Source organism: Canis aureus, chromosome 19 (genome assembly GCF_053574225.1).
Source record: "Canis aureus isolate CA01 chromosome 19, VMU_Caureus_v.1.0, whole genome shotgun sequence".
Taxonomy (NCBI): domain Eukaryota; kingdom Metazoa; phylum Chordata; class Mammalia; order Carnivora; family Canidae; genus Canis; species Canis aureus.
Window position 1 is genome coordinate 53,710,241 of NC_135629.1, and position 26,655 is coordinate 53,736,895.

Sequence of the window (26,655 nt, forward strand, 5' to 3'; positions counted from 1 at the left end):
ATCTAAGGTTGATCTAGGACTAGTTCCGGAAAGATGAAGCTTACCCTAAGTCTGAAAATGCTGCAATGATGTCTGAGTGAGTCAGCGTGTGGATTCCAGAAAAAGGAATTGATTAAAGGAACAGTCTTCAAAGTGCATAGCTTCTGGGGAAAGGAAAAGAAAAAGGAAGAGAAAGCTCCTTGACAGTGTGGTGGTGAAGAGGAATGGAAGGGGCAAATGTAAGGCCCTTCAAGACAAAAGAAAACTAGGAAATTGGAGGCCTTTCCACCTGTTTCTGCCAGTAACCGAACACTAAATTAAGTTGACTTGCTGCATTGACAGACGAGGGCGCCATTGAGCTGCATAGCTCGGAGACAGAGCCCGGTGACCAAAAAAAAAAAAAAAAAAAAAAACTAAAGGAACGTAGTGAGTCCACAGAGAGTAATTGTAAAAAATCCAGGAAATGAAAATCCACATAAATGGACGAAGGAAAAGTACCCTAGAAAGGAGTTGAGACGTAGAAGAAATTGTAGGTCAACACTCCAAACAGAATTCAATACTGTATAATCAAACAAGCATTTGCCTTAAAAAAAAAAAAATCTACATATCAAAATTCAGGGGTGCCTGTGTGGCTTGGTTGGTTAAGCACTGGACTCTAGATTTCAGCTCATGTCATGATCTCAAGGTTGTAAGACCGAACCCCAAGTTGGGCTGTGTGCTGGGTGTGGAGCCTGCTTAAGATTCTCTCTCCTTCTTCCTCTGTCCCTCCCCCATTCACGAGCTCTCTCACTCACTTGTGCTCTGTAAAACAAAACAAAACAAAACAGAAAACAAACCCTAAAATGCTGACATGGGCAGAGATAAATGACGGAAGAGTCCAACCAACTCAGGAAAGAAATAGAATAAAAAAGGCAATTATCTCAGATATATAGAATAAATTGTAAGGTACGCAAGAGAGAATAGACTTCATAAAAAATTTGATAAAGGGCAGTGGAGGACAACCTGGGTGGCTCAGAGGTTGAGTGCCTGTCTTCGGCTCAGGGTGTGATCCTGGAGACAAAGGATCGAGTCCCACATCAGGCTCCCTGCATGGAGCCTGCTTCTCCCTCTGCCTGTACCTCTGCCTCTCTCTCTCTCTCTCTCTCATAAATAAGTAAAATATTAAAAAAAAAAAAAAGAGCAGTGGAGAGAGGCAGGAAAACAACAAAGAATAATAATGACACCAAGAAAGAAGTAAAATAGGGCCAAGTTTGGGCACCTGGGTGGCTCAATTAGTCAAGCATTTAACTTTGGCTCAGGTCATGATCTGGGGGTCCTGAGATTGAGCCCTGCATTGGGCTCCTACTCGGCAAGGTGTCTGCTTGTCTCTCTCCTCTCCTTCTGCTCTTCCCCTGCTTGTGCTCTCTCTCTTTCATGTAAGTAAATAAAACCTGGGATGCCTGGGTGGCTCAGCAGTTGAGTGTCTGCCTTTGGCTCAGGGTATGATCTCAGGGTCCTGGGATGGAGTCCCACATCAGGCTCCCTGCATGGGGTCTGCTTCTCCCTCTGCCTGTGTCTCTGCCTCTCTCTGTATGTCTCTCATGAATAAATAAATAAAATATTTAAAAAAAAAGAGTAAAAAAAATCTTTGGGCGGGGGGTGGGGGAGGGACTGGAGCCAGTGAGAAATGACTTGAAATGGAATTCCAAGCATTGAAAGAATAAAAGAGGGTGTATTATTGGAGTCCCTGAAGAAGAAAGCCAAAACAAAGCCAAAATAGAGCAAATATTTATTTTTTTAAAAGATTTTTAAAAATTTATTCATGAGAGACACACAGAGACAGGCAGAGGCATAGGCAGGAGAAGCAGATTCCCCATGGGGAGCTGGATGCAGGGCTCCATCCCAGGACCTCAGGATCACACCCTGAGCCAAAGGCAGCCGCTCAACCACTGAGCCACCCAGGTGTCCCCAGAGAAAATATTTAAACCTTAATTTTAAAAATTTCAGAAATGGAAAATCACTTGAATTTACACATTGAAAAGGCTCATCAGGGCAGCCCAGGTGGCTCAGCGGTTTAGCGCTGCCTTTGGCCCAGGGTTTGATCCTGGAGACCCAGGATCGAGTCTCACGTCAAGCTCCTTGCATGGAGCCTGCTTCTCCCTCTGCCTGTGTCTCTGCCTCTCTGTCTCTCTCTCTCTGTCTCTCATGAATAAATAAATTAAAAAATCTTTCTTAAAAAAAGAAAAAGAAAGAAAAGCTCATCAGGTACCTAAGAAAATTAACTCAGAATGGCCAACTCTGAGACATATTTTAAAACTATTCAATTTCGGGCAGCCCTGGTGGCTCGGAGGTTTAGTGCTGCCTTCAGCCCAGGGTGTGATCCTGGAGTCCCAGGATCAAGTCCCATGTCAGGCTCCCTGCATGGGGCCTGCTTTTCCCTCTGCCTGTGTCTCTGCCTCTCTCTCTCTGTTCTCTCATGAATAAATAAATAAAATCTTTAAAAATAAATAAATAAATAAAATCTTAAAAAAATACTATTCAATTTCAAAGATTAAGATAAAATCCTCAAATGCCCCAGATCAAATAATTTACCAAGTCAAAAGGCTTTGACTGCCATAAAACTTTTCAAGACAACATTAAAAAATGAGACAACAATGTATGTCATTTAAAAAACACAAAACAAAGGACACTTGGGTGGCCTAGTCAATTAAGCATTGGCTCAGGTCATGATCTCAGGGTCCCAGGATTGAGTCCCGCATTTGGCTCCCTGCTCAGTGGGGAGCTGCTTCGCCCTCTCCCATTGCCCCTCTCCCTGCTTATGCTCTCTCTCTCTCAAATGAGTAAATAAATTCCTTTTAAAAATAATAAAAAAATAAAAATGAAAAACAAAACAAAAAATCCAGTGAACAAAAGTGTGAGCTAAGGATTTGATACCCAGCCCAGCTGTCATTCAACTATACACAAGACGTCAAGAAACTCTGCATCCATTAGTCTTTCCTGAAGAAGCCATGAAAAGACATACTTCATCCAACAACAGGATAATTGTCTCTCACAAAGGTATGAATTAGAAATTCTGAAACTACTTGCTATGTATTCTAGGATTGAGCAGACTATTAGCAAATATATTGTAAATAATGAGAGCCAGGTTTCTCACTGTTGGAAAAAGAAGTTATAAATAAGGATGAGGAAAAGGCCAGAATGGACTCTGTGCTGTTGGACTGGAAGTAGAGTATTGGTATGACCTCATGGGGTTTTGTTTGTTTGTTTTTGTGGGTTTTTTTTTAAGTAATCACTGCACCCAACGTGGGGCTCAGACTCACAACCTTGAGATCAAGGGTCGCATGCTCTACTTGCTGAGCCAGCCAGTAGAACTCACGGTTTTTAATATACATACACAGATAAGTAGATACAGAAACAAACATACAAGTGTGTGTATGTGTATGTGTACCAGTTAGTATATATCTTTTTTTTTTAAAGACTGCTATTTGTTTTTTTTTTTTAAGATTTTATTTATTTATTCATGAGAATACACAGAGAGAGGAGAGAGAGAGAGAGAGAGAGAGAGAGAGAGAGAGAGAGAGAGAGAGGCAGAGACACAGGCAGAGGGAGAAGCAGGCTCCATGCAGGAAGCCCGACGTGGGACTCGATCCCGGGTCTCCAGGATCACGCCCGGGGCTGAAGGCGGCGCTAAACCGCTGAGCCACCGGGGCTGCCCCAGTTAGTATATATCTTGACTCTGCTCTCTGAGAGGTCCTAGAGCCAAATCAAAAGTATACCTAACCTGTAGTGAGATACCACTTCACATCCACTAGGATAGTTATTACCAAAAAATAAAAAATAAAAATAACCAGTGCTGGCAAGGAGAAATTAGAACCCTCATGCACTGCTGGTGGGAGTGTAAAATGACATGACCACTGTGGAGAACACTTTGGTAGTTCTTCAAAATGTTATGCATAGAGGGGACACCTGGGTGACTTAGTTGCTTGGGCATCTGACTCTTGGTTTCAGCTCAGACCATGATCAGGTTGGTGGGATCGAACCCTGCATTGGGCTCCGTGTTCAGCATGGAGTCTCCTTGAGGTTGATTGCACTCCCTCTCTCTCCCCCTCTGCTCCTCTCTTTCTCTCTAAAAATAAATAAATGAATAATCTTTTACAAAAATATTATGCATAGAGTTATCAGATAATTAAGCAATCCCACTTCCTAAGTACATACCCACCAGATTTATTTTTTTTTAATATGGTATTAATTTCTTTGCAGAGAGAGAGCACAAGCAGGGGAGTGGGAGAGGGAGAAGCAGGCACCCCGCTGAGCAAGGAGCCTGATGTAGGGCTTGATTCCATGACCCCAGGACCCCAGGACCTCAGGACCCCAGGATCATGACCTGAGCCGAAGGTAGATGCTTAACCGACTAAGCCACCCAGGGACCCCCCTATGAGATTTAAAAACAGGGACTCAAACAGATACTTGTACACCCAAGTTCATAGCAGCACTATGTACAATAACTGGTACGTGGAAGCAACCCAAGTATCCATCAACAGATGCATGAGTAAACAAAATGTGGTGTATTCATATAATGGGATATTATTCAGCTATAAAAAGGAAGGATATTCTGACATACGCTAAAACACAGATTAATTTTGAAGATATGTCAAGTAAAAGAAGCCAGACACAAAATAACGAATATTATGTGATTCCACTTACATGAAATTCCTAGAATAGGCAGATTCGATACAGAAAGTAGAACAGAGGTTCCCCAGGGCTGGGCGGGGGAGATGGGTTGTTACTGTTTAGTGGGGACAGAGTTTCTGTTTGGGAAGATGGAAAAGTTTTGGAGGTGGGTGGTGGGGATGTTTGCACAACACTGTGCATGTACTTAATGCCACCGAATTGTACATTTTAAAATGGTAAAACAAAACAATAACTAGCCCACGGGTCTTGGTTCTTAGTATCATCTCTTAAAAAAAAAGGAACCAGAGCTCACTATAGGACTGGTTGACCCCAGATCTGGGGCTAGGGAAAAACAAGATGTAAACCTGAAGACATTCCAATTGGCCGAAGCTGGAACAATTAAGCAAGAAAAGAAATGATTGTGGGGCACCTGGCTGGCTCAGTCAGTGGACTGCATGACTCTTGATCTTGGGGTCATGAGTTCAAGCCCTACACTGGGTGTAGGGATTACTTTTAAAAAATTTTAAATGAGGGGATCCCTGGGTGGCGCAGCGGTTTGGCGCCTGCCTTTGGCCCAGGGCGTGATCCTGGAGACCCGGGATCGAATCCCACATCGGGCTACCGGTGCATGGAGCCTGCTTCTCCCTCTGCCTGTGTCTCTGCCTCTCTCTCTTTCTGTGTGACTATCATAAATAAATAAAAATTAAAAAAAAATAAAAAAATAAAAAATTTTAAATGATTGTGTTGGACTATAACCCATGGAATAAAATAAATATCCTTGACCCATGCTGATCTAAAGAAATCAGTGAATGTATAAATAAATGGAAGTGTAAAATGATGTGACCACTGTGGAGAACACTTTGGCAGTTCCTCAAAATGTTATGCATTAGCTCAGTCGGTGGTGTGAGCAACACTCGGTCTCAGGGTCATGAGTTGGAGTGCCACGTTGGGTGTAAAGATTATGTAAAGATAAAATCTTAAAATAAATAAATAAAGATAGAATAATTAAGAAAATCACTACTGGGCAGCCTGGATGGCTCAGTGCCTTAGTGCTGCCTTCAGCCCAGGGCATGATCCTGGAGATCCAGGATCGAGTCCCACATCAGGCTCCCTGCATGGAGCCTGCTGCTCCCTCTGCCTGTGTCTCTGCCTCTCTCTCTCTGTGTGTCTCTCATGAATAAATAAATAAAATCTTTTAAAAAATCACTACTAAAAAAACCCACAATAATAATTGCCACAGATGATCCACTGATGGCTGCCAAAATGAGTGGATGAAAATTTTTACAAAAAATGGAATATTTTCAAAGTCTCAAAATATGTCCTCACAAGATATGTATTCACTACCAAGGGGAAAATATTAACTTAACAATGAAGTAAACTGGCAGGCACCACCTTAACCAAGTAATTGTGGTTAACATCGTCAATAAAAAGACAAGACACACTGACACCATGTAACCCTTGAGATGAGGCGCTAGGATGGACACAACACCTCCTCTGTGGTATCTTTGCCAGAAAAGGATAACTAACTTCAGTCTGATTATGAGAAAGAGACAAACAAAACAAAAGGGGAAAAAAAACAACTCAACACAGATGAACTCAAATTGAGGGACAGTTCGTAGAATAATTGACCAGTACTTGTCAAAAAGGTTAAGGATCATAGACAATAAGGGGCTGAACCTGGGGAACTGTAAACGATACATTTGTGCTGTTTTAAGCCACTAAGCTTGTGGTAATTTACTACAATATCAATAGGAGATTAACACACTTATTTAGAAATAATATTCTTTAAAATTTTGGGTTTTTTAAAAGATTTTATTTATTTATGCATGAGAGAGAAGCAGAGACACAGGCAGAGGGAGAAGCAGGCTTCCCGTGGGGAGCCCGATACGGGACTCGATCCTGGGACCCCGGGATCACGCCCTGAGCCGAAGGCAGACAGTCAACCACAGAGCCACCCAGGTGTCTCTGTTCTTTAAAAATTTGTATGAGAAATTTAAAAAAAAATTGTATGAAGAAAGTCACAAAGGACATTTTAAAGGCACCTTATAAAGAGATGATGTGTTCTGTAATGAATGAACACATAGATAGACACACAGACATGTTCATACCTATAGGTATATAGGTATATTCCCAACCAAAATTACAAATTAATTCAAAACCGTAACTGAGAAATAAAATACGCAGTAGTAGAGAGACACATACTGAAAGACAACAATGTCTTAGGGCAGCCCAGGTGGCTCAGCGGTTTAGCGCCGCCTTCAGCCAAGGGCGTGACCCTGGAGGCCTGGGATCGAGTCCCGAGTCCCACGTTGGGCTCCCTGCTTGGAGCCTGATTCTCCCTCTGCCTGTATCTCTGCCTCTCTCTCTCCTCTCTGTGTGTATCCTCATGAGTAAATAAATAAAATGTTAAAAAAAAAAAAAACCAATGTCTTAGTTTATGTGAAACATAATATATAAAACTATAGTATAAAACATAAAGTAGAAAGTATAGTATATAGTATAAAACTATAGTAACTGAAAGGGTGGCAAAAAATAGACATAAGTTCAAAGGAGCACATGATGCAATGTGCGACTTTATTAAGGGGATGTCATTTATTAAGGGGCTGGGGGGCTGAGACCATCAACAGAAGAGGGGAGAGGTCTACAGCCCATGGAGAGACAGAACTTAGAAGAGAAGGGGGGGGGCTCAGACTCTCTCTCTCTCTCTCTCTTTCTCTCTCTCTCTCTCTGGATCTCAAAGACCTCCATGCAGGAGGAGGATAGAATTCACCAGAGAGAGAAGCTGAAAGAATGGGACCAGAGAGAAACCAGCAGAACGCGTACCCAGGCTGCCCGATCTCTGGAGACTGGGGGGGTCTGGAGAGCAATGGCTCTCAGGGGCCAGGGCAGGGGGACGAGGGCTTCTTGCAGATCCAGAAGTTTTCCGTACTACATCTGTTATCGTTCCAGCCATCACTGTACAATTCTACACAGTCCTCGTCTCCATGGTTGTTGGGTTCCCCTTCTTTCCAGAAGCTGTGAACACCATCAGAGCTAAAAGCCCCCTACTCGACTCAGAGCCCACCGGTCCCCCAACCCCCAACCCACCCTCGGAAGAGCTAGTTCCTGGCCTTGGGGAGCAAAAGTCCAAGTACCAGCCAGAGAGTGGTGAGGATTCAGAGGCAGTGCTTTCAAAATAAGGGTTCAAACACCACTTCCATCAGAATCACCTCTGGCAAAGTAAAAAAATAAAATAAATGCAGGTTCCTGGGCCCATGCCTAGATTTATAGAATCAGACTCTCCCATCCTGGGATGGAGCCAGGACTCTGCATCTCCACCAAGCTCCTCGGGTGATGCTTTCCAATCCCAGAATCTAAGCACCCCGGTTTGGGTTTCCCTGCCCACCCCCTTCTGGGCTATTTCCTCTGGGAGGTCACCTGAGTTGGAGGGGAGTGTTGTCCACCCATTTCCAGGAACCCTCATTGTGGTGGTCACTGAGACCAATCCAGGTGCGCTGGTTATTTCTCGTATTCCAAGACTTCAGAAATTTCTGGTGGGGTGGGAGGGCGGGGGGAGCAGCAAGATGTCACCCTCCCCATGTCTGCCCACATTCCCACGGTTGTCCCCTGCCCTCCATGGAAGACCTTCTAAGGTCCAGCCTACAGCCCTTCCTTAAATTGTATGTATGCTGTGTCTGTGTGTTAATGTGTGTATCCAGGTAGAAATATGTTAGCTGGGGCGCCTGGGTGGCTCAGCGGCTGAGTGTCTGACTTTGGCTCAGGGCGTGGTCCCGGGGTCCTGGGATCAAGTCCCACATCGGGTTCCCTGCATGGAGCCTGCTTCTCCCTCTGCCTATGTCTCTGCTTCTCTCTCTGTGTGTCTCTAATGAATAAATAAATAAAATCTTAAAAAAAAATGTGTTAGCTTGTGTCTCAGTTTCGGGTCTGGGGAGAGATTGTGTGGTCTCAGGAGTGCTCTGAGTTCCCTTTCTATCCACAGACGGGATTCTCTCATGCAGGTTCTTCTCTCACATGACCTTCCCAAGCCCACGGTGGGTCCCCTGGAGGGAGCCTTCCCTGCCCATCTTGTCACCTCCATTCCCCCTGGTCCTCCATCTCTCAGAGAGAAGAGGGACAGAAGACTTTTTGCTGACACATGGTCCTGCCCCAGATGGGAACTCCGCCCAGCCCACCTGCTCCTCTGTGCTATTGATGATCACCAGCTGGGCCCTCAAGTTCTGACATGCGGAGATGGACTCTTTCCAGGTGTTTTGGGTCTGGGAGAAGAAGTAGCAGCTTTCCTGGAAGAGTTCCCATTTCCAGGGACAGGGGCGGCACAGGCCAGCTGGGGAGGAGAGTGGGATTGGGACAGACAGGCCCCCAGCACTTGCATCAGATCTTGGGAACCCTATGTTCAGCTGTCAGATCAGTCCCCAAGAAATCCATGTGAAAGATCCCAGCTCTGCCTTGCCCTCCTCAGGCCAGGAGCCATGGAAAGTGAGTTCCAGTCCCACCTGTGATCCCAAAACTCCCTCCTGACCTTGGTGTTTGACCCTTACCCAGGGTGGCATTCATCCAGGTTAGCTGCTGGAGGATCTCATCCAGGTCTGATCGTGTCCGCTTCTGAGAAACATCCACTGAAATAAGGGGACTTTAATTATTAGGCACATAGTGTGTGCTTAGTGCAGAGAGGGCCCCATGAGAACATATCTATAGATTTCACTGTGACCCCAAGAATCCATTATGCAAATAAAAAGACTGAGACTCAGAGAATGACTTGCCCAACATTGCCCCCAGGGTCTCATTGAGGGATCCAGTCTCCTCCCCAAACTTCAACCATATGGGGTGGGGGGTGCAGGGGTGAGAGGACAGGTGGTGGCTCATTCAAGGTCACACAGCCTCTGAGCCCTCTCCTGCCCTGAATCCAGAGTCTAGCCCTTCACCTTGACTGGGGTTCTCCTGATGGTCCCATGTCTCTTTCTGTAGGGATTGACGAATCCTGGAGACTACAACAAAGCAGATAATTCCCCTTTTTTAGCACCAACTGTAGGCCTGACCCTGTGTTGAATCTGGCTTTGAGGTCTCTGGGAGCCTAAGTTCCCTGTGGAGGAAGATGAGCTGCATCTCACAGCTGAAGAAACAGGCTCAGAGAGGGGTAGGAACCAGCCCACCGTTACACAGAAATCTATGTGCAGCTCAGATGCCCAAGCCCTAGTGGTTTTGAGGACTGTGGAATAGGGTAAAGACCTAAAAGGACCCAAGACTCCAGGCCCTCAGCCCCTGACTCACCTTGAACCAGGGTGGTCACCAGGAGCATGAAGAAACCCAAAGAGATCAGAAGAAGCAGCAGAGGCAGATGGGCCTGGGTCAGACACCCTGCAGGACCAGCAAATGGGTAGAACCAAGGTTCTCAGGGACAGACCTTGCCCCACCCACACACATTGGAGGGGGCCTCCCAGCTGCCCCTTCCCCAGATACTTGCTCTTGAACCAACCCTGTACCTGGCAAGCTCCTTGAGCTCCTGAGTAGTCCCGTGTACTTTTTAGTTGTTCTCTGGCCCCCAAACATCTCCTCTTCTGAACAGGACAGAACACATTCAGCTGAGCTTTGAAGCCTGCCAAGTCCTGTTGTTAGGACTGCAAGCTGGAGGCTAGACCCAACTCCCCTAGGATACTGGAACCCTGCCCTCCCTCCCACCATCCCAGAGTCGGGGCTCAGCCTCACCAGGGTCACCCGGCTCCTTGGGGTCACACATCTCTGCCATTCTCCTCTTCTCTCCTGCTCCTCTCCAGACTGTGGTTTTTATAACCCCACGTGCTGCCCCTGCAGCTCCTCCCCAGGAACATCCCTCCCCAATCAGGAAGAAGACAAGGAAAAGGACATTGCCTTCTATCAGAAAATTGGGTGGAGGAATGGAGTGCTGACACAACTGGAAAAGAGGTCACTGAGGGTAGGAACAAGAGCTGCATGGTCAACTCTGGTGTCAGAAGGCACTTCTCCAACCCCCATTTAGTCCTGTGACCATTGGCCTTGCCTTGTCAAGAATCTCAGTTGTAAAATAGGACAATTGCCCTGCCTCATACTGTTCTTGTGAGGTTTAATATAGTGTCCTGGTCATGGGGATACATTGCCTATTCTAATAACAGATACTCAGTAGTAATAGCACTTAGCATGTGCCTCACGCTTCCCCGTGGTGTGTGTTCTCCCTTGTGGAAATAAGTAATAAATTTGAATTTGTTCAATAGGTATGTTCCTGGTGGTCTTTGGCTGACAGTTCTCACAATAACGCTATGAAAAAGATACAGGCATTACCCTGCTTTACAGATGGGGAAATTGAGAAACAGAGAGGGAAAGCAACTACCTGAGGTCACACAGCTTGTAAGTGATGGGGCTCAGAGTCGGACCCTGGCAGGTGGACCTCTGAGTCCCTCCTTAAGCACTACATTAAGCAGTTACTCTTTTCTCCTTTGTAATTCCTTAGTATTTTGTAGAGAGTCACTTTGAAACTGTGTGTATCAAAATCTCAATTTGTATATGTGGGGACTCCTGATTTCCGAACCTGATTCAATTGGTTATACATTACTCTCTCTCTTTTGTCTTGCAGACAGCATATAACTGGATCATCTTTTTATCCCCTCTGTCAATCTCTACTTTTTAATTGGAGATTTTTGGTTCATTTATATTTAATGTAATTCATGATAAGGTAGGGTTTACATCTCCCATTTTGATTTTTGTTTTTTATATATCTTATGTCTCTTTTTGGTCCTCAGTTCCTCCAGTCCTACCTTTTCTTGTATTAAGTTGATATTTTCTAGTGTATCATTTTAATTATCTTGATTCTTTTATTCTATTTTTGAATCTTTTTTTTTTCTTAATTTTTATTTATTTATGATAGTCACAGAGAGAGAGAGAGAGAGAGAGAGAGAGGCAGAGACACAGGCAGAGGGAGAAGCAGGCTCCATGCACCGGGAGCCCGATGTGGGACTCGATCCCGGGTCTCCAGGATCGCGCCCTGGGCCAAAGGCAGGCGCCAAACCGCTGCGCCACCCAGGGATCCCCTTTTATTCTATTTTTGAATTGTTTTCTTAGTAGTTGCCTTGGAGATTACTATTAACATCTTAATTTATAACAATCTAGGTCAGATTAATACCAACTTAATTTTTTTTTCTTAAGATTTATTTATTTATTCATGAGAGACACACATAGGGAGGCAGAGACACAGGCAGAGGGAGAAGCAGGCTCCCTGGGGTGGGGAGGGGGGGGCTGATGCAGGACTTGATCTCAGGACCCCAGGATCATGATTGAGCCCTGAGTCAGACACTCAAGCACTGAACCACCCAGGTGCCCAATACCAACTTAATTTTAATGGTATACAAAACTTTGCTCCTTTATAGTTCCACTTGACCTCCCTTTATGTTGCTATTATCACAAATTACATTTCCATATATGTGTGCCAATCAACTTAGATTTCTAATTATTGCATTATACAGTATTTCAAATCAGATGGGGGATAAAATTACATTTATACTGTCTTTATATTTACCTATGTAGTTACCTTTATGGGAGCCTTTATTTCTTCATGTGTATTTGAGTTACCGTCTAGTGTTCTATTACTTCATCCTGAAAGACTTATTTCTTTTTTTGCAGTGAAATACTCATAACACAAAATTTACCATTTAAACTGTACAATTCAGTAACATTTAGTGCATTCGCAGTGTTGTGGATGTTGTGCAACCATCACCACTGTCTAATTCTGGAATATTTTCATCACACCAAAAGGAAACCCTATATTCATTAAGTAGTTACTCATTTTCCCCACTTCCCTCTCCACCACACCCAAAAACCACTAATATTTGTCTCTATGGATTTTTTTAGATTTTATTTTATTTATTCATGAGAGATACACAGAGAGGCAGAGACACAGGAAGAGGGAGAAGCAGGTTCCCTGCAGGGAGCCTGATGTGGGACTTGACCCCAGGATCCTGGGATCATGACCTGAGCCAAAGGCAGCCGCTCAACTGCTGAGCCACCCAGGTACCCTGTTCTCATACTTTTCAAAAGGTTTTAAGTAATCTCTACACCCAATGTGGGGCTCAAGCTCACAAGTCTGAGATCAAGAGTCGTAAGTTCCACCAACAGAGCCAGCCAGGTGCCCCTGTTCTCTTATCTTTCTTTAGTTCACTACACATGTTATCCTTTAGCTCTTTGAACATATTAAAACAGCTAATTTAGAATATTTAGTAACTTCAACATGGGTGCTTTCTCACGAACAGTTTTATTCACTGCCCCCCGCCATGTACAGGTAATATTTCATTATTTCTTTGTATGTCTCATAATATTTTTGTTGAAAAATGGACACTGACAACTATGGAAACCAGATCTTCCCTCCTCCTAAAGGTTTGCTGTTGCTGCTGTTTCAGTTGTTTCTATTTGTTCAATTACTTTTCTGAACAAATTCTGCTAAGTCTATATCCTCTGCCATGTATACCCACTAAAATCTCTACTCAGCTTAGAAGTTAACTGATAGGGACGCCTGGGTGGCTCAGCGGTTGAGCGCCAGCCTTCAGCCTAGGGCGTGATCCTGGAGTCCCAGGATCGAGTACCACATTGAGTTCCCTGCATGGAGCCTGCTTCTCTCTCTGCCTCTGTCTCTCTCACACTGTGTCTCTCACGAATGAATAAATAAAATCTTTTTTTTTTAAAGATTTTATTTATTTTTTCGTGAAAGACACACAGAGAGAAAGAGAGTGAGAGGCAGAGACACAGGCAGAGGGAGAAGCAGGCTCCATGCAGGAGCCCATCGTGGGACCCGATCCCAGGTCTCCAGGATCACGCCCTGAGCCAGAGGCAGGCGCCAAACTGCTGAGCCACCCGGGATGCCCTAAATAAAATCTTAAAAAAAAAAAAAAAAAAAAAAAAGAAGTTAGCTGATGGTTGGAGGGACATTTTCCAGAATGTCTCTGAAAGTCTCCCAGTCTCTGCTGAGGGTCTTTGTATTTTCAGACACAACTGCAACGTGTAGCCAGAAAGTTTGAGGCTCTGCCTTAGCCTTCATTTCCTGCTTTCACAGAACCTTAAAGTCAGCCAGAAGTGAGAGCTTAGGCCTTCCTCGCTTTTCCTGACCAAGAACAAAGCCCTATGCTTACAGGTGACCTTTCAGATCCCAAGATATATCAGAAATTTTCAAAGCCCCTAAGGACATGTAACTCCTTAAATTTTCCTTTTGAGATTTGTGATTAGGCTATTATTTGCCTCCATCACCTCACACAGCTGTCATGTTAAGATATTTGACAAGTGTCTGCTGAGGAGAGGCTTTTGGCACTGGGCAAGTTCAAACAAGGTCAATTAAAGACTAGCCTTTCAAGTATGAGTCTTCCAGGGAACCAGTAGACAGCTCAAATAATGATTTTTCTTTGGCAATGAGGATTTTCAAGAGCTACAGCTGTGTTCTTCTCCCTCTAGTACCAGCAATGTAGGCTGTTATTTTGCAAGGCAACTTCTGAGTTGGAGAGTGGTGAATGGAACTAGGGTAAGTTAAAATTCCACTGAGCTCACTGTTCTTTACTGAGATCCAGCTGTTTTTCTTGACTAAATACTCCCTGAATTATTGTAAGATTTTGGTTGATTTCCAGAGTTCGAAAAATGCTGATTCTGACAAATTTTGCAGTTTATTCCATTGCTTTTATAGAAATTTACTCTGCCATTTTTGCTGATCTTATTTTCTCCTCCCACCCCCCCACCCCCCACCCCCATATTTTTGATGCTTAAATTGTCTTTGATTTGGCCAGTGGAAGCCTTTCATACTGGCTTCTGTGTCCTTTTGGCATCTGTCTATCTGTTATTTTGCTAATCAGTTTTCCTTCCTGTTGGTTTGCAAACCTCAGGAATTTCCTTGGGTGAAATCTGAAACTCGTCCCCATACACATAGGGCAGGGAGAAAAAGAAGAAATAAGCAGGCCACTCCAGATTGGTAGGTAGTAGCTTTAACTCAAAGGAATTACATATGAGGTTTTCTTGGGTGTTTGTAAGATGAGCAGATCTCCATATTAGCCCACCAGAATCTTACAAGTTTATGCAGAGGCCTTAACAGGATTCATTCACAAATATCATCCAGATGGACTCAGCACCACATCACTATTTCCAGGCTATGTGCTTGGGGCAGCCTCTGGGAATGCGGAAGGCAAGTGGACCCCACATTCCAAGGATTGGAAAGGGGGTGAGGAGCCTCTGAGTGCCCAAGTCCAGCTCACAGGTCAATCGGTGACCATATCCTCCTGATGACCTCCTCCAACATTTCCTTTCTGGTGTAATTAGATGTTTCAGGCTTTCTCTGTCCAAATTCTAGAACCAGCCATTTTTTCCAAAGGACCCTGGTTGCTTTTAAGCAGAGAATGGCATTCAGAAACTAAGACCTGCGTGTGCTCATTGTTATTGAAGTATCATTGGTCCCAGGACCTCTCAGTAGATAAATGGGAACACACACACACACACACACACACACACACATTTCTCCAAATATTTTCAAAACCATGATTTCACATCAATGCCTCCAATTAAATACAATAGGGTTCATTCTAGTTTTCTCTCCATTCAACTTTTTAAACATCCTCTGATGTTGGGAAACCTGGTTCCCATTATCCTGAATTTATTTATTTATTTGTTTGTTTAATTCCCCCATATGTAATCAATCTCCCTTTTCTACCACCATCCTCTGCTCTGTATGGATGTCTTCCTTACTGTGCTTGGACATTGACTTCTTGCACCAGGTAGACAGACTGGTTTGTTGTCCTTCTTACCTTACTCGGGCTCTGACACCCCACACAGTTCATCCCTCTGCGTGGATGCCCTCCTCACCACATTTGGACTCCAACACTCTAGTGCCCACCAGCTTAAACATTTTGCTCTTTTCATCCAAGAACTAGCTGATTTCTTCTGTGCCCTAAACACCTCTCTATCCTTGGAAGCCCTCTCATACCCAGAGCTGGTGTCCACCTGCCCCCTGGTATGGAAGCTGCCATGGCTCTTAACTCACCTACGAAGGGCTTGTTTTATCTCTGAAAACCAGCTCATCAAAATTTGCTTGCAATCACCACTCATAACTAGCTCTATTGAAAAGAATGGGTTTTTCTAGTTGAAAGTGAGGGTCTTCTGGGTCCTTCTACATTTTAGTGAGAAGTAAAAATCTGACCAGCATTCCTTGAGCACTGTTTTTATGCTAAATGCTTTTTGGACATGATCTCAGTCAATTTCCATAGCATAGCTACTATTGTTTGCATTTTACCTAAGAACAAAAAGAGGTTCAGAGATTATGTCACCTGCCCATGAATGCTGGAACTGGGGGACAGAGCAAGAAAGCACATCATCTTCATTTATGTCTGTGTCTCAAACTCCAACCAGCTCAAAAAAAAAAAAAAAAAAAAAAAGAGAGAGAGAGAGAGAGAAAGGAGGGGTTTGATAATGCTGCCTCTCAGATTTAGATTTAGGGAGTCCAAGGGATGGAAGAGGGGGCCAGATTCAGGCTCAAAATTTGTTGATCTGTCCACTATTTGTCTCCCCCAGAATGTAACTTTCTAGATCAAGGGTTGCCAAACATTTTCTTTAAAAAGGGCCACATATGGGCAGCCTGGGTGGCTCAGCGGTTTAGCGCCTGCCTTCAGCCTGGGATGTGATCTTGGAGACCCAGGATCGAGTCCTGCACCGGGCTCCCTGCATGGAGTCGGCTTCTCTCTCTGCCTGTGTCTCTGCCTCTGTCTCTCTCTCTCTCTCTGTGTGTGTATGTGCCTCTCATGAATAAATAAATAAAATCTTAAAAAAAAAAGGTCCACATAGCAAATATTTTTTGGCTTTGTAAGTCATACAGTCTCTGCCACTCAACTCTGCCATTGTAACGTGAAAGCACCACAGACAATATGTCAGTGAATGGAGGGAGGGGGGCCGTGTTTCACTAACTTATTGATGAAAACAGCAGGGGGGTGGCTGTTCAGCTGGAGGAGACTGAGTCTCTTTTTTTTTCACTGCTATCTCTCCAGGGCCAAGAACAGGTGTTCTACTAGTGTTTGTTAAACGTATGATTAAATGAATGATCAGTGCTTGTATGTTCTTGGTGAAGTAGTGACACTCATTTCACAGATGGGGACAACTAGGACTCGCAGAGTTGAGAAGACCTGCCCATGGCTGCACAGCGTGAGGCAGAGCTGGGGTTCAAGGCCAAAGTCTGTCCCATTTGGCATCCTCTTCGTGCCTAGCTGGGATTTCCTGAGGAGGTGGTGGATGCAGAGCTGTAACATCAACCCCTTGGGATGCCGAACAACATACTCTCTCTGGGATGGGCTATTCCTACCACCTGCATGATTTCCTGTTTCACCTGGGGTTGAACAGCTTGTAATTGATACCAGACTAGCCATCCGGTTTTTCCCTCCGGGGGCTAAGAGTCCTGTTGAAAGACTTTCAGTTCCTCTGGGAAGTCACATTCTGTCTCACTTCCTGATCTTTGCACGTGCTAATCGCTCTAACTGGCAACACTCCTCTCACTACCCTATTCCATCCCTGCTCAAACAACTTGTCCTTCAGGATGTAACCTTTCCCCCAGAGTGTAACTCCTTCTGGAAGCTCTGGAGTGTTTTCCAGCATCACCAAACTGTTTTCCAATTCTCGGCCAACACCAGCTGGATGTCCTACAAATTTAACTCGATGCTGACATTATCAACCTGGAGATAGCATCAGATCTGTCAAAAAAACAAAGTTCAACTGAGTACGTTTTAAAGATCTTACTGCTTTTATTCAATTATTCATGAATCGAGCAGCATCCAAGCTAGCCAAGAGAAAGGAGTTTTGAGGAGCTGTACAAGGCAAGAGACTTTACAGGCAGAAGGGAGCAAGAATAAGGAAATTGTGCTCGGCAAAAAAGCGGGTTGGTTACTGCAAGGTTTCTTGCCCTGTAGGGGAGGGTAGGGGTCCATGAGGGCAGGTCACCTAACTAATGCTGATCAGGTAATTCCTGACTGGCTGGTTAGGATCCTACTTTTGAGAGAGCCAAACTGTGATCAAGTTAAACTTCAATTTCATGATGTGGGGCTTATTGTGTTTGGGGCTTGTTGCCTTGTTTTTAACAGATCCACAAGTTAAAGGCTCAGGCCCATCAGACTGTCCCCAACTTCAGATACCAATCGCAAGTCCAAGCCACCCATACCTTTGACTGACTAGCTATAAATCAAGGTCTCTTCAGATAATTTGTTAGAATTACTCATAAAACTTAGGAGGAACATTTACATACATTTTCTGGTTTACTGTAAAGGATATAAAGGGTACAGATGAGCAGCCAAATGAGGCGGTACACAGAATGAATCCAGAGGTCCTGCATGCAGGAGACTCTGTCCCTGCAGAACGGTGCTACACAGGCCTCCCACATGTGGATGCCTCACCAAGCAGGAAACTAACCAAGTCTTATCATTCAAGAATTTTTGTAGACGGGACACCTGGGTGGCTCAGCAGTTTAGTGCCTGCCTTCAGTCCAGGGCGTGATCCTCGAGTCCCAGCATCGAGTCCCACATCAGGCATCCTGCATGGCGCCTGCTTCTCCCTCTGTCTGTGTCTCTGCCTCTCTCTCTCTCTCTCTCTGTGTATCTCTCATGAATAAATAAATAAAATCTTTTTTTTTTTTAATAATTTTTGTAGAGTTTAACCTCCAGTGCCCAGAAGTTCTAACCTTCTAATCACTTGGCCTTCTTGGTGATCAGACCCTCCTGAGGCTGTAGAAGGGCCCTATGCTAAGTCATCTCATTAACATAAACTCAGGTGCGATCCAAAGGGGCTCCTTATAAAAAACAAATAACAACAACAACAACAAAAACCAAATAACACTCTTATCACTCAGAAAATTACAAGGGTCTTAGCCAGGAACCAGGCACAAAGATCAAATATATTTCCTATTATATCAGAGAAGCCATCCTAGATTCCACCCCCAGGCTGGGTCAACTGACTCCTCCAGGCTCCTCCTGGATTTGTCTTTCAGATCTGTCTCCCCACTTATAGACCAAATTCCACATACAGAAACCAGCTCAAAATAGGTATTCAGTAAATATCTAGTGAACAAATAGAATGAGCAAATGTTGGCTCACTCCGCTCCCCAGTTCAACTTCAACACCACACATAGACACACATGGCTACCAGTCCTATATTCTCACCTCTCTTCCACTGACAAATCTCGTCATCTTTTAATACCACCCCTTCCAAGAAGTCTTCCTTCCCTACCCACCTGTAGCCCATTCCCAAACTCACTGGCCTGCACAGACCTTGCCACACCCTATAACCTTTGACCTGATAGGAGGTTGTCCCCAAAGATCTACTCCCAGGTCAGAACTCACTTACCTCCTATGACTCACACAAGTGACACCTGTGGCTTTAGAGATGTCATTCTCTCCTTCTTTGAAATGTTGGCCAGGCTTGGCTGATCTCTCCGAAACTTGGCTACAGAATTCCAGAAGCTCAGCTAACATCCACAGACCAGGAGGAGACCAGAAAGGGCTGTGGTCAAGAATCAAGGAATGGGCAGTCTGATGGGTTTCTCACCAAGCTGGACAGCGCCACCTAGTGCTTAAGGTTGCCTTCAACACGGGTTTACAGAATAGGTGCTACAGGTTCCTGCCTCCTTGCCTTTGCAATGACTGGGAGCTCTGCCTAGCATGCCACACCCTTCCTCCATCTCTCCAACATTTTGCATGTTCTTGAGAGTGACCTCAAAATCCTCCAAGTTTGCTCATTTTCCTCACTTTGAGCATTGGCCCTTCCTGGGCACTGCTGCTCCAGGAAGAAGAGCCTGCCCCACCATAGAGTTCTGTCCTGCAGGAAAGTCAACTCCTGGGTCTGCTCTTGTTCAGCCCTGGAAGCTCTATTCCTGGGGATGTGGATGATCTGTGCCTCACATCTTGAAACAGGGAGACTTCCAAGAACAAGGCAGGCTTCTCCCATCTTTGGGGGGCCGGGAGGGGGGAACTTCTCAGTCCTCTAGGTGTCACCAAACTTACTGGAAAACAGTTTTCCTCACTGCTGCCTCCCCCTGTTCCATGAAAATGATCAATGACAGTAACTACCTTCCCCTTGAGAAAATCAACAGATTCATTTTTGTCTTGGTCCCACCCGTAAGAAGGGTGACTACTCCCTCCTTCCTGCTGGAAGCCCCACTCTCCCAGGACTTCCCTCCCCAGTGACCTCATCTCTGGGTTCTCCTCTATCTTTCCCAGCTGCTTCTCCATCCCCTTCACAGGTTCCTTTTCTGCCTAACCTTGAAATGCGCCTGTCACTCATGAATCTTTGTTATCCAAACCCCTTCCACTGTGGGAGGTTGAGGACGAAAGGCAGCTGGGGTAGACCGCTTATCCAGTTTCTCCAGGACTTAAGCCAGACTGGGGCTGCAGAGGCAGCAAGGCCAGAGCTGAAGGAAAAACCATCTAAGATCCAACAGGCCAAGAGTGAAAATCCAAACTGATCGTAGTAATCAGACTGATCATAGTAATCAGTCTAGTCAAGCTAGGGTATGGGGCAACCAGGGTGAGGCTATAGAACCATCTTGGTTTGGTGCTATTTTAGGTACTAGATCTTTAATTACTTTCCAGAGTTTCCTGTACTATTTAGTCTGTTCAGGGTTTCAACTTCTTGGGTCCTTTGGATAGCTTGTATCACTCTATGATTTATTTCTGAATTGTTCATTTATTTGTTTGTTCCAACTCCCCTCACATAGAAGCTATCCTTTAAAGAAAAAAAAGATTTTATTTATTTATTCATGAGAGACACACAGAGAGAGAGAGGTAGAGACAAAGGCAGAGGAAGAAGCAGGCTCCATGCAGGGACCCTGACGTGGGACTCAATCCCGGGTCTGCAGGATCACGCTCTGAGCCAAAGGCAGCGCTAAACTGCTGAGCCACCTGGGCTGCCCAGAAGCTATCCTTTACTGCATAACAGATTGCTACAAACTGAGTGGATTAAAGCAACACACATTTATTATCCCAGGTTTTTGTGGGTCAGAAATCTAGACATGACTTAGCAGATCCTTTGCCTAGAGTGTTTCATGAGGCTGCAGTCAAGGGAATGGTCAGGATTAGGATTTTATCTGAAAGCTCAACTGGGGAATGATTCATTTACAAGCTCACTCACATGGTTTTTTGTTGCATCGAGTTCCTGTTGGAGTAAGGGCCTCAGTTTCTAGCTGGCTGCTAGTCAAAGGATGTCTTTAGTTTTTTGCCACATGAATTGTTCCAACACAACAATTTGCTTCATCAAAGCCAGCAAGGGAGAAAGTGTGCCAGAGAAATGGAAGTCAGACTCTTTTGTAACCTAATTACACAAATGACATTTCTTCAACGATGAGGCATTATATTGGCTAGAAGCAAATTACTCCCTGGGAGAAGACTACACAAGGCCATGAATACCAGGAAGTGGGGACCATTGGGAACTATTTTAGAAATTCTTTACAGGGGCACCCGGGTGGCTCAGTGGTTGAGCATCTGCCTTTGGCTCAGGTCTCAGGTCATGATCCTGAGGTCCTGGGATTGAGTCTCACATAAGGCTCACCACAGGGAACCTGCTTCTCCCTCTGCCCATGTCTCTGCCTCTCTCTGTGTGTCTCTTATGAATAAATAAATAAAATCTTTAAAAAAAAAAGAAATTCCTTACAATATCCCACCAGAATATAAATTCTATTACAGCAAGAACACTGTTGTTCATGTTAACTATCACTTCTATGGTGTTTTGAAGACTGAATGGCATATAGCACATGCTCAATTAATATTTGTAAAATGAAAGACTGAATGGAGTAAGCCATATGGTCTAAGAGTAGAATAGCTAGAGATTGTTCAAGTCAACATTTCTTTTATGTTCAGGGATTCTATTCACAGGATGTTGAAACTAATCAAGGAGCAGTGGGATGGGTGGAATTGCTATAGCAAGTAAAACGAGGGCTGGCAGACTGTAGGGTGAACACAGAGAGTGTGAGGACTCTCTGGACTACAGAACTCATGATCTGCTTACTTACATCATCTTGTAGAGCTCCAGGAAGTGATCAGGTGATATTAGGCTTGGTGAGTGCTATATACCTGCCAGGATATATCAATTAGCTATTGCTGCATAACAAACTGCCTCCCCCATTAATGGTTCAAAATAAAAACTATTTAGCTCACAATTGTGTGGTTCAGAAATTGGGTCAGGCTCAGATGGAAAGTTCTGCTGAGCACAGCTGGGCTTATTCATACATCTGTGATCAGCTGGTAGGTTAGCTAAGTTTGGTTACTTAGCCAATGCAGTTTTAAAACATAACTGAAAATGGTATTCTAAAAAAAAAAAAAGATTTATTTCTTTATTTTAAAGAGAGAAAGAGAAAGCATGAGCAGAGGGGGCTGAGGGAGAGGGAGAGAGAATCTGAAGCAGACTCTGCACTGAGCACAGAGCCCAACTCATGACTTAATCTTAAGACTTTAAGATCACAACCAAGAGTCGGGTGTTTAACTGACTGAGCCACCCAGGTGCCCCATAACTGAAAATACTTTGACATGAAAATACTTAGACAATCAAGAGATGAGGTCACCTTGAATCTGGGTGTGCTTGGACTGCTTCAACCAATAGAATATAACAGAAGCAATATTATATGACCTCCAATGCTCTATCATTAAACACCATGCAAACTTCCACCTTGTTTCCTGGAAGACTCACTTCCAGCATCTTGAGACATCATGTAAGAAGTTCAACTCCTCTGAAGCTGCCATGCTGTAGATGTCATGTGAGGGACCACATGGAGATTCCTGAGACTATATATAGAGAGAGATCCCCTCAATGAGACCCCAACCATTTGAGAAATCCCAGCCCAGGAATCAGAGATGTCAATAAAGATGCCCCTCAGGTAATTCCAGCCCCCAACCACAAGGCACCCCAGCCCTTTGAGTCTTCCCATCTGAAGCTCCCCACTGAGCAAAACAAACCATCCCCTCTGTGTCTTGTCCACAGAATCCACGAACATATTTTAAAATGGCTGCTGTTTTATACCAGTGAGTTCTAAGGTGGTTTATTACACAGCAATAAAAAAATCGGAATAGATGGCATCACTCATAGCTGAAGGTTGACTGGCTGGTGGTTGAGGCCACAGGGGTGTTAAAGTCATATATTTCTCCTCACCCAGGATAGCTTGGGCTAAATTATAGTAGGCAGCTTTCATCAACTCCCAACAGAAACATAAAAAAAAAAAAAAGGCAAAGACTGTCATAACCAAATTTTCAGAACTCTGGAAAACAGCTAAAGATTTATGGCAACCAAGTAAACACTGGTTAATAAAAAAAAAAAAAAAAGGCAACTTCAGAATGGCAAAAGGCTTTGTGGCATTTTTATGAGCCCTGTCCCATCCTCTTCCTGGTGTAACAGTGTCTTAAAATGTGAAGCCCATGTTCTCAGTGTGAGACCCTGGTCCCTGGTTCTGAAGGGAGTGGAGCAGACTTTATTCAAAAGTTATAATGTATGTCTGCTCTAACCTGTCTGAAAACTACCTGAAAGAGTGACACAAAGCACACATCTCTGTTTTGCTTACTTGCCATTCAATTCAGAGAAGGCATCGGTGCTCCTCAAAGATCCTGCAAGCTGATTTAACAATCCAAAGACATTTGGGGCAGAAATTATACATACAATACACTGCCTGAGGATCAAAACATACAATACTGCCTGAGGATCAAAAACTGGAGAGAATGTTTTTGGAAAATTAGGACATTCAGAAACACCTGTGTATCAATGGGGATGTAGAATGTCTAGTGCAGGGGGCACCTGGGTAGCTCAGTGATTGAGCATCTGTCTTCAGCTCAGGCCAATGTCCTGGGGTCCTGGGATCGAGTTCTGCATCAGGCTCCCTGCATGGAGCCTGCTTCTCCTTCTACCTATGTCTCTGCCTCTCTCTCTCTGGCTCTCATGAATAAATAAATAAAATATTTTTTAAAAAAAGAAAGTCTGGTGCATGCCCAAGGCAAAATACAGTTCAAAAATGACCTGAGAAGACCCCAAGGTTTACTTCAAGCTGATTTTAGGCTCAATGCAAGCCTGGCTAAATGTTGAAGGAGTCCTCTGGCACAGAAGTGATTTGTGAAGAAAGAAGGGTGGGATTTTTGTTTTATTTTATTTGCTCACTTTCTAAGCTCTTGGTATTCAAGAAAAGCTCTGTAAACACATCAGTTGAACCACAAACTAAGGAATAGAGACTTCAGTGACCACACTCATGAAGGAATACACTGTTTGCAAGAATTGTTTGAGAAAGTCCCTAATCAAGTGCACTACTAGAGCTTTCAGCAATCAAAAAACAAAAACAGTAACATCAAACTCTGGAGCAAGGGTTGAGTCTGATAACCAAAGTTACCACATTACAAATATTCAAATGTCCAGTTTTCAACAAGAAAAAATTTTTTTAAGATTTTTATTTGTTTATTTGACAGAGAGAGACAAGTGCACAAGCAGGAAAAGCAGCAGGCGAAGGGAGAAGGAGAAGGAGGCTCTCTGCAGAGCAGGGAGCCCAATGTGAGGCTTGATCCCAGGATGCTGGGATCATGACCTGAACTGAAGACTCAGCTACCCAGGCACCCTCAACAAGAAAAATTAAAGACATGTGAAAAAAACATAAAAGTGTGGCCTGTTTAGGGACACCTGGGTGGCTCCTTGGTTGAGCATCTTTCTTTGGCTCAGGGCACAATCCTGGAGTCCCAGGATCGAGTCCCACATCAGGCTCCCTGCCTGAAGCCTGCTTCTCCCCCTGCCTGTGTCTCTGCCTCTCTCTGAAGAGAGAGAGAGAGGCATTCATTTATTCATGAATAAATAAATAAAATCTTTTTTAAAAAAGTGTGGCCTGTTTAAAGGAAAAAGCAAATCTACAGAAATCATCCCTAAAGTCCAAATATTAGGCTTACTAGAAAAATATGTCTAAATAACTGTCTTAAATCTGCTCAACAAGCTAAAGGAAATATGGACAAAGATTTAAAAGAAACTAGGAAAAAAATGTAGGAATAAAATGACAACATCAATAAAGAGATAGGGATTATAAAAAAAAGGAACCAAATAGAAATCATTAAATTGAAAAGTACAAAACTGAAATTCATAAATCTTTAGCACTGTTCAATAGCATATCTGAGCAGGTAGAAGAAAAAGTCAGAAGATAGGAAAATTTAGACTATTGAACCCAAGTAGCAGAAAGAAAAAAGAATGGAAAAAAAATAGAGTCTAAGGCAACTTTGGGATACAATCAAGTGGACCAATATACACATTATGGGATTCCCAGGAGTAGAAGAGAGAGAGTGGTAGAAAGACCATTTGAAAACAAAACAAAACAAGAATGCCCGGGTGGCTCAGTGGTTGAGCATCTACCTTCAGCTCAGGGCATGAATCTCGAGTCCCAAGACTGAGTCCCACTTGGGGCTCCCTGCATGGAGGCTGCTTCTCCTCTGCCCATGTCTCTGCCACTCTCTCTCTGGCTCTCATGAATAAATAAATGAAATCTTTGAAAAATAAAACAAAACAATGGTTGAAAATACCCATTTGGTGAAATACATGAATCTACAAATCCAAGAAGCTCAATGAGCTCCAAAAAAGATAAACTCAAAGAAACTGAGACACACTATTATCAAACTATCAAAAGACAAAGTGAAAATCTTGACAGTAATGAGAGAAGTGATTCATCATTTCCAAAGGATCATCAATAACGTTAAAAGCTGATTTCTCATCAAAAACTATGGAGGCTAGAAGAGACTGTGATGACATATTTAAAGTGCTGAAAGAGGGGCACCTGGGTGGCTCATCGTTTGAGTGTCTGCCTTTGGCTCAGGACACGATCCTGGAGTCCTGGGATCGAGTCCCACATTGCACTCCCTGCAGGGACCCTGCTTCTCCCTCTGCCTGTGTCTCTGTCTCTCTCTGTTTCTCTCATGAATAAGTAAATAAAATCTTTAAAATAAATAAATAAGTAAAGTGCCGAAAGAAAAAAAAACCTGTCCACCACAAATTCTATATCTGGCAAAATTGTCCTTCAAATATAAGGAAGAAATAAAAATATTCTCAAAGAAACGCTGAGAGAGTTCATGATCACTAGACTTGCCCTGTAGGAAATGCAAAAGGAAGTCCCCTAGGGACTGACTCTACCAACACCTTGATCTTGGACTTTCCAGCCTCTAGAACAAAAGAGAAATAAGTTCCTGTTGTTTATAAACCACCCATTATATGGCATTTTAAAAATAAGAGCCCAAATGGACTAAGACAATACTCAATGGTGAGATACTGAAAGATTTCCCCCTAAGATCAAGAAAAAGGAAAGTGCCCACTTTTACCACTGCCTCTAACATTGTACTGGAAGTTCTAGCCAGAGAAATTAGACAAGAAAAAGAAATAGATGGCAACCAAATTGGAACAAATAAAATTACCTCTGTTCACCAGTGGGTGACATAATCCTATATCTAGAAAATCCTTAAAAATCCACAAGAAAGCTATTAAAGCTAATAAACTAATTCAGCAAAATTGCAAATTACAAAATCAATACAACAAATTCAGCTGCATTTCTATAAACCTGAAATAAGCAATCCAAAAAGATAAGTAAAGCAATTGTACTTACAGTAGCATCTAAAAGAGTAAAATAGGGGCACCTGGGTGGTTCAGTTGGTTGAGTGTCTGTCTTTGGCTCAGGTAGTGATCCTAGGGTCCTGGGGTCAGGCCCTAAGTCAGTATCCCTGCTCAGTAGGGTGCCTGCTTCTCCCTCTCCCTCTGCCTTTCTACCTGAGCTGAAGGCAGATGCTTAACCAACTGAGCCACCCAGGCCCTCCCGTAGGGTGAAATCTTCATGACACTGGATTCGAGAATAGATTCTAAAATATGACACAAAAGAAAGGCAACAAAAGAAAAATAGATTAATTGGAGTTTCATCAAAAGTTAAAATTTGGGGATCCCTGGGTGGCTCAGTGGTTTGGCGCCTGCCTTTGGCCCGGGGCGTGATCCTGGAGTCCCGGGATCAAGTCCCATGTCGGGCTCCCTGCATGGAGCCTGCTTCTC

At 43.9% G+C, this 26,655-nt stretch overlaps 1 protein-coding gene and 1 long non-coding RNA gene across 8 annotated transcripts in view; both read right to left on the reverse strand.

The window, feature by feature from the left end:
- LOC144290679 (uncharacterized) overlaps positions 1–26,655 on the reverse strand; it is a 38,484-nt gene that overhangs the window by 6,766 nt on the left and 5,063 nt on the right. The window lies entirely within an intron of this gene.
- LOC144290674 (CD209 antigen-like protein 2) overlaps positions 7,173–26,655 on the reverse strand; it is a 51,655-nt gene continuing 32,172 nt past the window's right edge. The window contains exons 1-8 of one of the 5 annotated variants that reach the window (XM_077860123.1): positions 10,333–10,443; positions 10,110–10,184; positions 9,898–9,984; positions 9,552–9,614; positions 9,168–9,245; positions 8,802–8,953; positions 8,047–8,159; positions 7,173–7,644 (exon numbers count right to left, since the gene is read on the reverse strand). In XM_077860123.1, the coding sequence (XP_077716249.1) occupies positions 7,503–7,644; positions 8,047–8,159; positions 8,802–8,953; positions 9,168–9,245; positions 9,552–9,614; positions 9,898–9,984; positions 10,110–10,184; positions 10,333–10,372 (750 nt within the window). In that variant the 5' untranslated portion in view covers positions 10,373–10,443 and the 3' untranslated portion in view covers positions 7,173–7,502. Of the gene's footprint in view, positions 7,645–7,694; positions 7,841–8,046; positions 8,160–8,801; positions 8,954–9,167; positions 9,246–9,551; positions 9,615–9,897; positions 9,985–10,109; positions 10,223–10,332; positions 10,451–26,655 lie in introns of those variants that run through there. The other 4 variants (XM_077860119.1, XM_077860122.1, XM_077860120.1 and 1 more) reach the window with 4 other exon arrangements.